A 15,467-nucleotide genomic window follows, 5' to 3' on the forward strand; every position below is an offset into this window, starting at 1 on the left:
AGATAAAGTGGTTTGACTTTAGTGTCTTATACGAATATTTTTGCAGATTCAACAAAATCCCAAAATAGATCTTATAAATATTATAAGGATCTTCAAACCATATAATATGCACTATTTTCAACGTGCTTATCCACATTTCTTTATCTATCTAGATAGCTGTTCGATAAAATGAGTAACAGATAATATGCAAATGCACCACCACCACCTCTCTAGACGACAAATGAAATTAAAACAAGTGGAAACATTGCTATGGTTTATAATGAAAGAAAAACCAAGTCATACACTTCTCTAATTATATATCTACCTCACCATAATTGGTAAAAGGAGTTCTGAATAGGACAAAAAGTTATAGTTGAAGTTGTTAAAGGAGTCGGATAATTATTAAGACTTTATAATACATACATTCAGATCCTTAATGAGTAGTTTGACACATTGTCACTGTTTAATTAGATTCACATGACATATTGTTATTCAATACGTGGGGTATTTAATTTCATGTATCATGGATCATAATAATTAGTGTCATAAAAAGATTTGTCACATTAAACAAATGCTATTAATATGACGTGGACCTTAATGTTGGTGTACTTTTCATGATCAATTACTTCGTCACTTCTAGAAGGGGATAAATTAGTCTTGTTGTCTGTCATACGGAGAAAAAAGAAAAGGGCTTGTGGAAGTTTTAGGCCAAAACATATCCATAAATTATATCTTAAATTTAAATTACATCCTCAAAGTATTATTTTTAGTAGAAAACATTCTTTAACTATATCTCAAACTTAAATTACATCCTTAAAGTATTATTTTTAGCATAAAACATCCTTTAAGTATTTGTAAGTGAACAACTTTCATCCTTTTGTTAGATATTATCAAAAAAATTAAGGAATCTTACGAAAATAGGAGTAGTGACTATCAACAAAAGTTATTATGCATAATTTCATTTCTTTCTGCAAAAAGTTCTTAAAAAATATAAAAAATCTTAGACACTATAGCTTATGAAAACAAAACATGATTAAAAGGTGTGAGCGTACATGATTTGCCTGAAGTTGGAGATTAATTATTTTATCTTTTTCTTAACCAATTAAATTAATAAATTTTTGGGTCAATCTAATATCGAAGTGACCAAAATATTGATTATGTCTCGTTTTTGAGTTCCATTCTACATTATTAGAAGGAGAAGTATCTAACAAATGTCGCTTCTAGTATATTCAATTGAGAAGAAACATGTTTAAACTAATAATATTTTTAATTAAAATTATATGAAAAATGAACTAAAAAATGATCAAATTAAAAGATTTTGCATAATTCTTAACTCAATTATGAAAAAGTTTACCATAATATTCTTGACATATCTAAGAATAACAATTAGGAAGGGCCGACTTATTTTTTGTGGGATATATCAATTAGTTTTCTGATAAATTCAAGTAGAATGATAAAGATTATTTACTTTAAAATAGTTGAAAGATATTTTATGATAAGAATAATATTTTAAGATTGTAATTTGAATTTGAAGTTTAGTTTAAAGATGATTTTGACCAAAAACTCTGAAAATTTCATTACATGAATTAGTAGTAAAAACAAATTAAACTATTCTTTTTAGAGTTCCATATTGGCATCAATTATACATTGTTATCTTCATCTATTTAAATTATTATTTCATTAATATTAAAACACACCTCAATGTCGAGTTAATTAAATGGTCATTTTCAATAATCTTGCAACATATATCTCTAAGCTAACTCAACATCAAAATGTGTTTTAATATAAAAAGATTGATAATTGAGGTATGAAATTTACAAAATGTGATAGATGAATAAAACAATGAATGATTGTGATATAAAATGGAAAAAAAAATAGATATTCTTTTTATACCATTAACTCTTCATTATTATTAATTCCAAAATAACCTCTTTACTGGTCCCAGTCTCCCAGATTAGGCAGAGGGAGCTTATTCCAAGAACAGCATTTTGGGAGATTATGTTGGATGAGAAATATCTTTCTACAAATTCAATGAATATTTCAACGAAAATCCGACCTATATCGATATTGGTACTTATCAGACAATCTGCTCCGTGTGAATAACCTGAATGAATTTCAATACGAACTATATACATACGAAGGTCTTAGTAAATTTTAATTTTGAACTCATAATTTTAACAGTATTATTAAGAATCTTAAAAATAGCAGTTCATTAAATTAATTGGATTTGGTTTTGGATTATCCTTGTCTCTATCCCCAAGATTACTAATCTCTTTAAAGATTCAAGAATCAGTGCTTGGTGTTGATAGGTAGAAGCGCCGTGCCGTGTTGCAGCGTCTCTTTAATTTACTTGGATCTTATTCTTTTGCACATTTCGAAGAGTACTTTTACTGCATGGCATGGCCAAAGAGAATGATTCACAAAATCCTGCTCTATTTTATTACCCCTTCCATCCACTTTTATTTGAAGATCACGCTATTTTGTCTTGTTGTAAACTAGCTAGGTCCCATTTCCATGACCTTTTTCTTCTTCCTTCTACGTTCAAATCCTTGGGGAAAGCTTAATTTGGTTTTAAACTTTAAAAGCAAGATAATTATGCTATATAGATACTTCGTATATGATTAAACTTAACTTTTGGAGCCTATTGTTAAAGAACTTGGATCGTGAGAGATAATACTATTATGTATTAAGTTATGAGAACTTTTAGGGTCATTTGGTTGATTATTTGGAATAATTAATCGCAATATAAATGCCGCATGCATGGCATATGGTTGGCTAAGAAAAGATAATGACAATATAACTTCTATCCGGTGTTAAATTAATTCATATTAAGTTAGACAAGAATCTATATACAAATATTTTATATGAATAGAATACAGAATATGGAATAAAACTAATCTATATATAACAATCTTCTCATTATTCATTAATGATAACAAACCATTCAATTATTACACTAAAAAACACTAGAATTAGCTAGGAACTTCGTTACTAATCCATAGTTAAATCGAGAATTAGCAACAATTTTAGTTATTTAACTATAAAATTAGTTCATCATTAATTTACAACTCAGACATGAATCAAGCGTTTAGTGTAACATTAGACTAAACTTCAACTGTAGGAGTATATATACTGTATGGGTGCATTGTTAGTACTTCCAGGTGTTTCTAGTGAAAAAACGTAAATCTTCAACAGGCTTGTGTCATGAGGACACCAGAGATCAAACAGGCTTGTCACACATGAGGAAGTTCTGAAAATTGGGTTGATAAATGATAGGTGTTCAAGCTTGTGACTTAAAACTTGAAATTTATGGATCCAAAAGCAAATGAACCTGAACTCTAAAAACTAGTTCCTTAAACAACCATCTCATTCTATTCAATAGCTAACTTGATTAATTTGTGCTTACATTGCGTAAGACTCGTCACAGGGGAACTCCTTCCTATCAAATCTTATTTATTTCAAAAATTCAAACTGATATTTCTGATAAAAGACAGAAGGATGAAGTGCATCCCACAAGTCTTGATACTTCTCGACTTGCTAGTTTTTTTATTATCATTCAGTGTATAATAACTCACTCATCCTATTTATTTTTTTATCTATATGTGATAAGCGTAGCCGTATGGATGCTGACACGTGTCTCATCCAGCTACGAATGACGGCTCCTACCATCTTGGTATTGGAAATCTGACGTCAAATAATCAATATATCATAGATGGCGCGTTATGCCGACCATCTGATCCAAAATCTCTGAGATCATAGCGGCTCTGTTATGGAGTACTGCTCTGTGGATCCCAACACCTCGCACGTGAGGACTCATTGCGACTATGGGACTTTCAAGATTTGCAATTTTCTCCTCATTTCATCCACTTTTATTGGCTTATTATATTTTTAAAGTCAATTTGATTGATTTTCAAAGTTAAATTAAATTATATTTATTTATTAAACAAAAAATTTAGATATTAAAAAACTATACAAAAAATTACTAATTGCAAATATGATGAGAAATATATCATATTAAAAACTGACAGAGGTAGTAACTTTTTTCTAAAAAAGGAAACTATGATAATTAAAAATTGATGGAGTTAGTAACTTTCTAAAATTACAACATCTACTCCTATATATATACAGAGACATTTTTATATTTACACAGTAAAAAGGATAGAAATAAATATAGTGAAAGGAACAATTAAACTCGAAGCAATTTAGCTACTAGTGATTTGTAAACATGATACATAACTATCATTCATCTTCCTCATAAGGTTTCTTTCTAGGACAGACTAAAAGATGCAGATAGATGATTGTATCCAAGGGCATGATCTAGTAGTCAATAAAGTGGGTACAAACCATCAGGTAAGTCCATATCCTAACACAATTCAAGTTCAAATTTCTTCCTATTTGACCAAAGTACAAATCTAGACGGACAAAGTTACATGATACCTATGTTGGTGGTACTTGAAAAAAACGAATGGATGTAATGCCTAAACTAATTCAAACAACACAATTATAATTTTAAAAAAATAGAAAAGGGAATATACAAATGGTTGTGATGGCTATCTGTTGAATAAGGGCGGTACTTTTAGCCAGAATTTTATTATCTTAGTGCAACAATAATTTGGTTTGGCTCCATTTTCGTGCACCATAAGAATGGAAACTTATATTCTCTTTGTTGAAGCCTCACACATCAATATCATGCCTAACCAATTAAAATCTAAACTCTGAGGTGGATAAAGCATCACAGTCGTGGCATCACACTTTTCACTAGTACACACTACACTGTACTGAACAATTCTAAAATTAGACACTGAAAAAGATTCCTCTTAACAAGGATTGCTATGCATAAAAAAACAAAATCCACTAACATATTATATCATATATTACCAATAATCAAATAGCATTACTTTTCACGGTTATATGTTTACAAACTAAAGAATATCATTCACCTTATAACTAGCCAAAAACATCAAATACTTGTAGGACAAACTGCATCAATATCAACTCTTCTCTAGTAATGTATGACTAATTAACCATTATACAATAAGTTCATAAACAGTTAGTGCAACGGACAAATATTTATCTATTTTTAGATGTAGAATAAAGCAAAAGATAATTTTAGTTGTTCATTTCAAAGTTACCTATATTGGAAACACTAATAACTGAATTCTTGAACAGAAATATTCAAAAGGCAGAAGGAAAATGCTATCGTGATTCGTGACAATTATATCATAGCAGTTATACAGAAGCAACAAAGTTCTATAGTTGCTGATATTACTTTTGAAGCTAAATACACATCTGCTAATCACTTATGTCATGTAAAACAAATTAGAAGAGCCTATCATGTGCTATAATAACTCAAGAGGGAGAGTGGTGTTACAAAAACGTTATTGCATAGTTCAGAAAATATTCTCATATGTTATATATGCAAATTAATGAGCATATTCAGAAAGTCCTCAAAACTTTTTTGTTGTTTACGTTGGCTCTATCTTTCTACAATGGACCACGGACATGCTCATTTTCCAGTAGAAAGAGAACTTTTGAATTGAGGTACCATCATATATATGTGTGTTTTATTATATGAACTCGATTAGGATATTATATGATCTACATATCTGTATTTTACTATGTGATCAGTTCCTGATCGCTCCACTCCCCCAAACAACCAATCAACAACAACAATATACCGAGGTATTCCACAAGCAGGGTGTGGGAAAGGTAGGAGTGTAGGATGTATGCATACCTTATCCTATCTTAGTTTGGTAGAGAGGTTGCTTTCTGAATTTTCTTCCGCTTGAGTGGGCCTTGATAAACACCATTTCTTCTGGTATTCACTCGAAAGTAAAAGTTAAAGGAAATCAAAAGATCACATGCGCACAACTATGAGAACAAAACGAAAATAGTCACCTCTAAAAGAAGAGGAGCACAAAAATATACGTTAAAGCAGACAAAGCTAAGTACTCAGCTATTGGTGTGAATTTTGTCTTGTTTCAACACAATAGGTCCACTTCATCAGATGACATTTGATATTGCTTAATGTGGTCCAATTTCCTCCTCCTACCTTGGATATGTATGAATCTATTATATGGCATATCATGATACAGTAACATAATAACCCCTCTTACCCAACATTTGGCAAACCTTCTTCCCTATATATCTCGTCTCTATCCCAGCCTCTTCTTCCTATATATAGGGAGAACTTTTTCTCACTAGTTAAATAATCCATCAAAAACAAAAGAAATAAATATAATATAAAATTGCAAAGCACAACACTGAACTTCTCCATTTAGATGGAGAATATTTCTTGTTCCATTCTTTACGTCCTTTTCTTTCTTATAGCTCTTCTCTTATACTATCATAGTTCATTAAAGAAATCAAAATGGAGAAACTTACAAAAAGCAAAGCTGCCTCCTGGTTCAATGGGCTGGCCGTACATAGGGGAAACTCTCCAACTGTACTCTCAAGATCCAAGTGTCCTCTTTGCTAACAAACAAAAAAGGTTCTCTTAATTCAAAGAAAAGAATATTCATCAGTTCATTAAAAGCATATGCCATATACTCATTCTATTTTTAATGTTTGTTTGCAGGTATGGTGATATATTCAAAACACACATTCTTGGGTATCCTTGCGTTATGCTAGCTAGTCCTGAAGCTGCCAGATTCGTGCTGCTAACTTACGCTCACTTGTTCAAACCAACGTACCCTAAGAGCAAAGAGAGGTTGATTGGCCCTTCTGCTTTGTTCTTTTACCAAGGAAACTACCATTCTCGACTAAGGAAGCTGGTTCAGAGCTCGCTAGCTCCTGAAGCTCTTCGTAAACTAATTCCTGATATCGAGGACTTGGCCATTTCTTCATTGGAATTATGGGCGGAGAAGAACCAAACCATCAATACATTCCGTGTGATGAAGAAGGTTTGTTACTAGTAGCTCGTGCTACTTGTTAAATTGTGAGACCATCTCATCTAAAAAGCTTAAACAGTTAAAGAGCATACACTTTTAATTACTAAATTATATCTTCAAATGAGCTGACCACAAGATTATAATCGATAAATCAGTCTAACATGTGAATCTGACGGACATGTTACAGTTCTCCTTTGAAGTAGGCATTCTTGCTTTATTTGGTCAGCTGGATGCTAAGTACAAAGAGGAGCTCAACAAAAATTATTCTATAGTAGAAAAGGGCTATAACTCTTTCCCTACGAACTTACCCGGAACTGCTTATTACAAAGCTATGGTGGTAAGTAAAGCTTCTCTTATTCCTTCCCTATGAACTTACTGGGAATAACTTGTTTATTCCATATCTTTATGCTGAAATTTTCTGTTATTGACAAAGGCAAGGAGGAAGCTTAATCAGATTCTTAGTGAGATAATCAGTGAAAGGAAGGAGAAGAAAACGGTAGAGAAAGATCTCTTGTGTCATCTGTTGAATTTCAAAGATGAGAAAGGGAAGAATTTAACAGAATATCAAATTGCTGACAATGTCATCGGAGTACTCTTTGCCGCCCAGGACACAACAGCTAGTGCTTTAACATGGATTCTTAAGTACCTCTCTGATGACCAGAAACTTTTAGAAACTGTTAAGGTATTGTCTCCAGATTCCTTTTGGTTCCTACCTAGTGTTTTTGCTTTCTATTGATTAGTTGAATAAACACAGTTAAAAGGAACTACACACTATTGAATCACCCAAAAAGATAACTACAGGTAATCAATTAGTTAGCCTACTACAGTAAGCTAAAACTTACCTTAGTGTAAAAACAAATTAACAGTATCAGTGTATATGGTAAATCACTTTCTGTTTCCCATCTCCATTAGCGCTTCTAGCATGTTCTATTGCGAGTCCGGCTCCCAGGTTTAAGAAAAAAATCATTTCTTTTGCAGGCAGAACAAAGAACAATTTACGAATCAAATGGAGGAAAGAAGCCGTTGACATGGGCTCAAACAAGAAATATGTCACTAACTTACAGGGTAATCTTTTCTGCTTAGAACTACTTGTATTATACTCACAGCTTCAAGAAAAGAAAATTTGCTCTCATCAGCTAGAAGAACTTCAATTGCAGGTCATTTTAGAGAGCTTAAGGATGTCTAGCATTATATCTTTCACCTTTAGAGAAGCCGTGGTTGATGTAGAATATGATGGTAAGTCATTAGTTATCAAATGTAAGTTCAACCATGGATAAATAAGTACAAAAGGACACACATATATAAACTCATTGCTCCTGTAGGAATGTTCTGATTATCTATTTTACGCAGATGACTACTTTGTACTCGATACTAGTATGTGTGAGATTAGTATAGATACTTAATAGTAGTTTTTTTTAACTAGTCATTCAGTCATTTTATATGAGGCTTTGACTGGACATGAAAATGTATATAACATACCAAAAGTACAGTGGTTTTTAAGATATGGTGTTATTCCTATAGTCTTACTTCATCAAGGGTACAATGAGAATGTTCAATAGTTTTGAAATAGAGAACAAGTTCAATCAAAATCACATGTCAGACTCATTGGACACAAGTACATCAAGAAAAATTGAGAAATGCATGTATTGAAAAAACTTTATTTTGTGTCTCACACAGCTGACACTAATTATGTGGGGCTTCTTTTTGTCCCACAAGTTGGTGAACCCAAATCATTACACTTCTGGGTCCACCGACTTGTAAAATAAAAAGAAGCCTCACAGAACTGGTGTTAGTTGTGTGAAGGTTGGTTGAAGCACAGAAATGAAGTTTCATATGTATCATTATTAATTATACCTTCAATCCTTCTGTAAGGTATTACTCATTTAACATGAATAGTAAAGATATCTTTAATGCAGGTTACTTGATTCCAAAAGGTTGGAAGGTCATGCCACTATTTAGAAACATTCATCACAATTCAGAATTTTTTGCTGACCCTGAAAATTTTGATGCTTCCAGATTTGAGGTATGTGGTGATCGAGTAGTAACAAAGTGCTTTTCAATTCTCCACCTGTCTAGAATTTTAAAATATGAAAAGTTGGTTAACTCCAAAAAAATAATAATTAAGTGGTGGATGATGGATGCAGGTTGCTCCCAAACCCAATACCTACATGCCATTTGGCAACGGTGCCCATGCTTGTCCTGGAAATGAACTCGCCAAACTGGAGATGCTGATTTTGATTCATCATTTGATTACCAAATTTAGGTTCGACAATGACATCATATTTGCTTCTAAAATTCATAACTGTATATTATTTTGAGTCCACGATTTTTAACTACTTAACTAAATCCATTGTATATACTAATATTTAACAACAATAATAACATAGAAGAACTGCAATAACAGCAGATCCAAAAGTTTAAGCCAACAGGTGGGGAATACCAAAGCATCAGGACTTGTCTATAATAATGGGTACAGACTTCTCTTATATATTCTTTTTAAAAATATGTATACAAGCAGATGTCATGTGCTCGTGTTCAAGTGTTGAAGAAATACATCAACTAAACTCCCAACCACATAATGCTCACAAAAATCTAGTCAAAGGAAAAGGATGTGTTTAAAGAAATTTCTTCTCAGTTCCAGCTTCACTTGTGTTTATGTCACGCCAGGAGATTTTTTGAAATTTCAATTGTACCTACTAGAAGAGTGCTAAATATATCACTGCTCTAACTTCATTAGAAATTCATACTCACACATTAATTATTGCAGGTGGGAAGTCGAAGTTTCCAAAGGAGGAGTACAATATAGCCCATTCCCAATACCTCAGCATGGACTCCCATCTAGGTTCTGGAAGGAAACAAGAAGCCAAAGAGACCCCTAGAAAACAGATGCCACCTGATAAAAACTAATATACTAGTTACAGAAAAGAAAAAAAACAGAAGATACCTCTGTACTTAGTTTACTGTTTCTGGTGAAACTCATCTGAGAAACTTTTTTGTTCCCTTCGATGAAATTGTACTATAAAAATATTAGTCTGTAAAGTCAATCACATTTTCTAACAAAGACAGCAATGTCTTTTCTGGCTAAATTGCGACATAATGTATTCCAAGATTATTACTAGCTCTGTACTATAACAACAGTCAATAGTTATGCCTCAATCTCAAATATACTGTGGTTAGTTATCTGAATTCTCACTAACCATGTTTCTCCATTTAAAAATTCATCTCAGAAAACATTATACAAAATAGAATTAAAAGAAGTACTTGAAGATTTTTCTATTGGCATAAAAGTCTCTGAGAGAGCTAAAAGACTGATAGAAGGTGTACGACCCCCAGTAAATGTACTACCATGACGAAAACATAGTTTCAGAAAATTAGTTACGCCTATATAGCTTCTTTTTTCTTCCACTGTGCTCTATCTTAAGCTAAGTTCGCATGGGTTTCTGGCTTTATATATTCCAATTTGGTGAAAGAATAAAGATATGACTCATATAAGTTGGAAAAGCAGCACCATAGTGGAATTTAGCGGTCAAAAGAAATGATGCTCAATGGAACATTTGTGTGCATGGCATTTGAAGAACATATATTACTTCACGTGGGAGTCAGCATCACTGGGCCTAAGAAGATCCAAGTATCCCAGATGCTTGAGTGGCTGCAAAAAGGAAATGGCTTGATCTAATGGGAAAATTCCAGAGTGGAAACTAGCACTTATGGAATAGGATGAAGGGTCCCATTAGACATGTCACTACAAAAATAACCATCATGTGTATAGTGATCCTGAAGCTATAATGGTCTATAGGCAACACTCATGAGATTTTTCTGGACTTGATGGAAACAAGTGCTATGGGGAAGTAGCAAAATGGAGGTCATATAGACATTAGGGCAAAGAACTACCTTGTTTCTAGCCCACGCACTCTTAGTCTGGAATGTTCCAACAGGAATGAACCTCAATGACAGATCTGGATGGTTGTGACCTGTATATACATCCAAAATTACCTAATAAAACACAAGGTCACACAAATCAATAGAACCATAATAGCCATAAATAAATTAAAAGAAAGGGAAAATGCACAAGTACCCCTTCAACCTATGCCTGAAATCCCAAAGACATACTTATACTATACTAAGGCCCTATTACCCCCGAACTTATTATATAAGTAATTTTCTACCCCTTTTCGGCTTACGTGGCACTAACTTAAAAAAAAAAAAAGTTAACCAGCGTTGGACCCACAAGATAATACCACGTAGGCAGAAAAGGGTAGAAAATTAATAATAAAATAAGTTCAGAGGGTAATAGGACTTTAGTATAGTATATGTGTCTCTGAGATTTCGGACATAGGTTGAGGGGGTACTTGTGTATTATCCCTAAAAGAAATAGAATGCAGAGGCATCATAAGCATTACATGAATAGAATATGGAATACATCACAGCATGTGAAAACGGCATGAAAATTACCAAGAGTTTTGAGTGTTAAGGGTTTTCTTTTAACCTCAGAGTTTTTCAGGGCATGACTCTAATTTCAGCGTATTTTTGTATGAACCAATGAATAACAAATTGCATATCTGAAGTAAGTGAAGTTGTTCACATATGATTAAGTTTCAGCTTGGGAAGAGTGAATTTCAAAGATAGAACTTCAGGCTCGATTAATCACCTCGATACGCTAAGGGCAGGAAAAAATCTTGTCAATGTAACCTCAAGCAATGTATGGACTACGATTTTTTTTTGCAGCAGGAATGTAACTCAGAAAGCTGACCAAGATTGTGCACGCGTAACTGCAACCATGATGTTGGATTTATTTTGATCTCTCTGTTTTTTAATGCTAGGGTGAAGGCATATATATCAACTTAGCATAACCTTCAAGAAATCAAACTAGTGCCCTCTTTTCTGCATTAGGATTTTCGTCTTAGCAAGTTAAGGCTAGCAGAATCTGAGAAGCACTTTCTGCAGTTGCTCTCCTACAAGCAAGAGATGCTTGATAATTGAGATCCTCCATGAAGGAAATATGACCTGACATTGCACTATTACTTCTTAGAAGTAGGAAGTGAATTGCATTCCAGTTACAGGTATCATAGAAGCTGCAGATACATTTTAATACATTCTGATATTGGCTATATAGAACATTAGTACATTACCTACCTTAGAGCATTACAGAATTTCTTATGAAGCCTGAAAGCCAAGGGCATTCAACGAAAGGCTTCCCATGAAGATACAGATTGATTTGAAGTTAAAGCATCCTAAAAGTTACTTGTACAAATCTCCCGTCAATATCTATGTAGCAACTGAAAAATTAACCAGCCATTCTAAACCAAGTTTACATATCTGTTTTGGCATCAAACACTTCCAAGAGAGAAGCACCTAAAAGGTAAAAAGGTAGATTGCAAGCTAAGGGCATCATATTAAAGCCACTAAACAAAAATCCTTCCTCCAGCCCTATCTCAAAAAAAGAGAGATCGCCATATCCCATGAAGATAAGAAAACGCCTAGATCAAATTTAAAGACTTGTCATTCACTAGAGCAGGCGTAATAAAATAAGTACAACTCTGTCCGTTCATCGTACACCAGTTATCAATAACTAGTACATGAATACATATTCTAGTATGTAGTATATAAAAACCAGTGTGTAGCCAGACACACAATTTTATAGATCACTCATTATAAACATAAAAATTATTCGAAGGAACGTGTATTCATGCTTCAGATCATTATCAAGTATATACGTACCTGTACTTATACAAAACAGGACAGGACCTTAACAATCAGAAGTCAGAACTAACTCATTCCATTTATTTTTCCTCTAAACTTCCTATCAATTTACATTATACTACTCCACGTTTCTATAACCTACTTAACTGATCTCCTCTACAGCTAACCATGATTTATCGCATCACCTAGGAGAATTACACAAATTACTCTAAAATTAAGCGGCGTTGATGAATTAATCCGTCCCTGAACAAAAGCCTGAGACAAATATCAGCATGCAAATACAGGACCGTCCGTACTGCTCGACTTAAAGGTAAAATTTGACAAAAACATGAAAGAATTTTGTACATCAAGAGACGTTATACATTGCTGAGACCAAAATAGATGATCGGAATATGTTACCGAGTAGAAATTACGGTAGACCTGTCGCCGGTGAAGTGAATCCTATCGATCGAGTGGGTCGATCTTGTTGTTGCCCTAATTCCCATAGAAGAATATGAGAACGTGTTTTATAAAATTTTGGAGGGAATGCAAACTGAACGCGCAAAAGTGCAATTTATACTTTTCTTTTTTACGCGTTTGGGAGCACACACTAGAATGAATCTCGTACGCGTGATTCGAATGTTATAGATCCCAAAAAAAAAAAAAAAAATTACCCTAAAAATAAATTTTTAGATATTTATATGGCGATCAACTATTTTATTAAATATAAATACAATTAAAATTTAAAATTATGAAGAAATTACGTTCTTTTAAAGAAGAATTAAAAAAGAAAAAATTTTAAAAAAATATTAAAATATAGTCTTATTTATCTGTTATTTTCAATATCCTATTCTATTTTTAAAAACCTTCAAAATTCTTTATTTCTCTCCTAATGTATTTAACGTATCTGAGTTACAAGTTAATGTATCTCAGTCAATACTTAATGTATTCGAGCTACATATTATGTATTCAGTTTATTTTATAATATATCTGAATTACATATTATGTATTCGAGCTAGTCTTTAATGTATTCAATTATATATTATGTATTCAATTTATGATATAATATATTCAGATACTTTTTAATGTATTTAAAAAGTATAAGTTTTAATAATTATTATAATTAAAAAAAATAAAATAAAATACATTTTATAAATTACACTGTATAATTTATATAAATTATACGTTAAAAAAGTCAAGTAAATAAAAGAAATGGAATAATATGTGTATTTCAATAGTCATGTGACTTTGTTTAATTGATTGGTTTGTCATGTGAGCGCATGTGAACTACAAACATTTTACTTTGCATGATTTATTTTTTTTTCAGTAAAATGAATGTAAATAAGATGATTAGACCATTAAACAAGTTTCAATGTTAGCTTTTCTCTTTAAGAGTTTTGATTTTTAGTTTTGAGTACAAAAATTTGTAGAAAATACTTTTTCCAAATATGTAGTACACCCTATAATTCAAAATAGTTAAATTTCAATGCAAATACATATTATGAAGAAATTAGAATAAAAAAATATTATTTAAATATAAGTCTAATATTTAAGCAAAAATAAATTTATTTAACTGAAATATTCAGATAAATATAGCGATATCGTCAATGTGTATTTTTTTAAGTGTTATATACAATTTGTTTCTGTATTTGAAAATTTTGCCAAATTAATCAAATAAATATCATACAAAGCTCGATTTTAATTTGATATTAAATCTTTTTTAAAAAAAAGATACAAATTCTAAAGAATCCAATTTTTTTTCATCCCATCTACTAGTACCAATTTGATACCATATATTTCTGTTTTACCCCTAAAATTATATACCTAGGTACTTTCTCTATTCTCAGTTGCATATTAGTTATTTTATATTCTACATATGTTTTAATAAATAATTAAAAAATATCCTCAAAATTACTAATTTATCCTTTGAACTCCTTTTAATGAAGATACACTCCAAGATAATAGAGTATATATAGAGTCACTACACCATTTTAGGCCTACGGCTACATTAAATCTGAGCAACGCTTGAAAAGTGTTGCCTAAAATATTTTTGGGAACACTTTTTAAATGTAGCCTAATTTTTTAACTTTTCGCAACGATAATATTGGCAACACTTATAAAGTGTACCATTTAATGATATAGACTACACTTTATAAGTGTTGTCATAGTATGAAATAAATGGCAACAATTATGTATATATATGGCCACACTTTTAAAGGGTCCTATTTTTATAATTGAAAAAACAACACTATAGAAGTGTTGCCTATAGTTTCCCTCCAACATTTTCAAATATTTCACTAAAATATTTGATTCCCTCCAACATTTTCAACTCCCCCTCCCATTATTTTTGGCCAAAGCTGAAGAGTAGAACACAATTTTTCTTCTCCAAAACTTTAAATCGAAGAGTAGAAGATGGAGATCGAAGAGAGGACGTTGAAGACTGAAGAGAAGAGCTGAAGATTGAAGAACTGAAGCTTAAAACAAACTTCATCAAGCGTAAGTACCAATTTCATACAGCTTAAATTCCTTTTCACTATCTTCTAATCATCTAGTACTAAAAATAGTCAATTAATTGAATTTTTGTTTTGTGTTTAGAAGTAATTGATTAGTTTGGGTTTGTTATTGCTGAAGAATCGAAGAGCACTGCGATTTCTCTGAACATGAACTGAAGAAGACGATTTTCCTCTCAGCTTCGTTGTTCAAGATTGGAGAGCTGAAGAAGACGATTTTCTTCAAAGATTTCTGGGTAAACTGCTATTCCATCAGTTTTCCTTTTGAAAATTGAAAGAAAATGCTTCAAAAATTTGTTTATAGGAAATCTGTCAAACGCGGCTGGGTCGACGGACCTCGCGACGGGACGTTGTGGTCACGATGAGCCGTCGTGGACCTCGCGACGGGCCGCCGTGGACCTCGCGACGG

The 15,467-nt window shown here is 32.3% G+C and overlaps 1 protein-coding gene and 2 long non-coding RNA genes across 3 annotated transcripts in view; 2 read left to right on the plus strand and 1 right to left on the minus strand.

Annotated features, from left to right (window-relative positions):
* Positions 1–5,153: 5,153 nt before the first annotated feature.
* LOC114078364 lies at positions 5,154–13,091 on the minus strand. Its single transcript, XR_003579997.1, has 5 exons — positions 12,969–13,091; positions 11,518–11,873; positions 10,761–10,840; positions 6,364–6,453; positions 5,154–5,794 (listed from the first exon to the last, which is right to left on the minus strand). It is a non-coding gene; the product is annotated as an uncharacterized LOC114078364 (long non-coding RNA).
* On the plus strand, positions 6,114–10,028 carry LOC107010117 (abscisic acid 8'-hydroxylase 4). The gene is made up of 9 exons (XM_015209376.2): positions 6,114–6,469; positions 6,557–6,881; positions 7,057–7,206; positions 7,303–7,551; positions 7,848–7,934; positions 8,027–8,105; positions 8,786–8,892; positions 9,014–9,132; positions 9,637–10,028. Exons 1-9 carry the CDS (start codon positions 6,261–6,263, stop codon positions 9,746–9,748), a joined length of 1,437 nt encoding a protein of 478 aa, XP_015064862.1. The 5' UTR covers positions 6,114–6,260; the 3' UTR covers positions 9,749–10,028.
* A 1,715-nt stretch (positions 13,092–14,806) lies between the features above and the next one.
* Positions 14,807–15,467, plus strand: part of LOC107031597 — a 2,215-nt gene continuing 1,554 nt past the window's right edge. The window contains exons 1-2 of the long non-coding RNA XR_001458257.2: positions 14,807–15,044; positions 15,147–15,294. This is a non-coding gene — a long non-coding RNA (uncharacterized LOC107031597). The remainder of the gene's footprint in view (positions 15,045–15,146; positions 15,295–15,467) is intronic.

This window comes from Solanum pennellii, chromosome 1 (genome assembly GCF_001406875.1).
Source record: "Solanum pennellii chromosome 1, SPENNV200".
In the NCBI taxonomy this organism is placed as follows: domain Eukaryota; kingdom Viridiplantae; phylum Streptophyta; class Magnoliopsida; order Solanales; family Solanaceae; genus Solanum; species Solanum pennellii.

What these genes read in the sequence shown, in the direction of transcription:
- LOC107010117 (XM_015209376.2), top strand. Translation starts at nt 6,261, where the DNA reads ATGGAGAATATTTCTTGTTCCATTCTTTACGTCCTTTTCTTTCTTATA. An exon ending in CATTCCGTGTGATGAAGAAG is followed by an intron (nt 6,882 to 7,056) that starts GTTTGTTACTAG and finishes GACATGTTACAG; the next exon opens with TTCTCCTTTGAAGTAGGCAT. An exon ending in CATTTGATTACCAAATTTAG is followed by an intron (nt 9,133 to 9,636) that starts GTTCGACAATGA and finishes TAATTATTGCAG; the next exon opens with GTGGGAAGTCGAAGTTTCCA.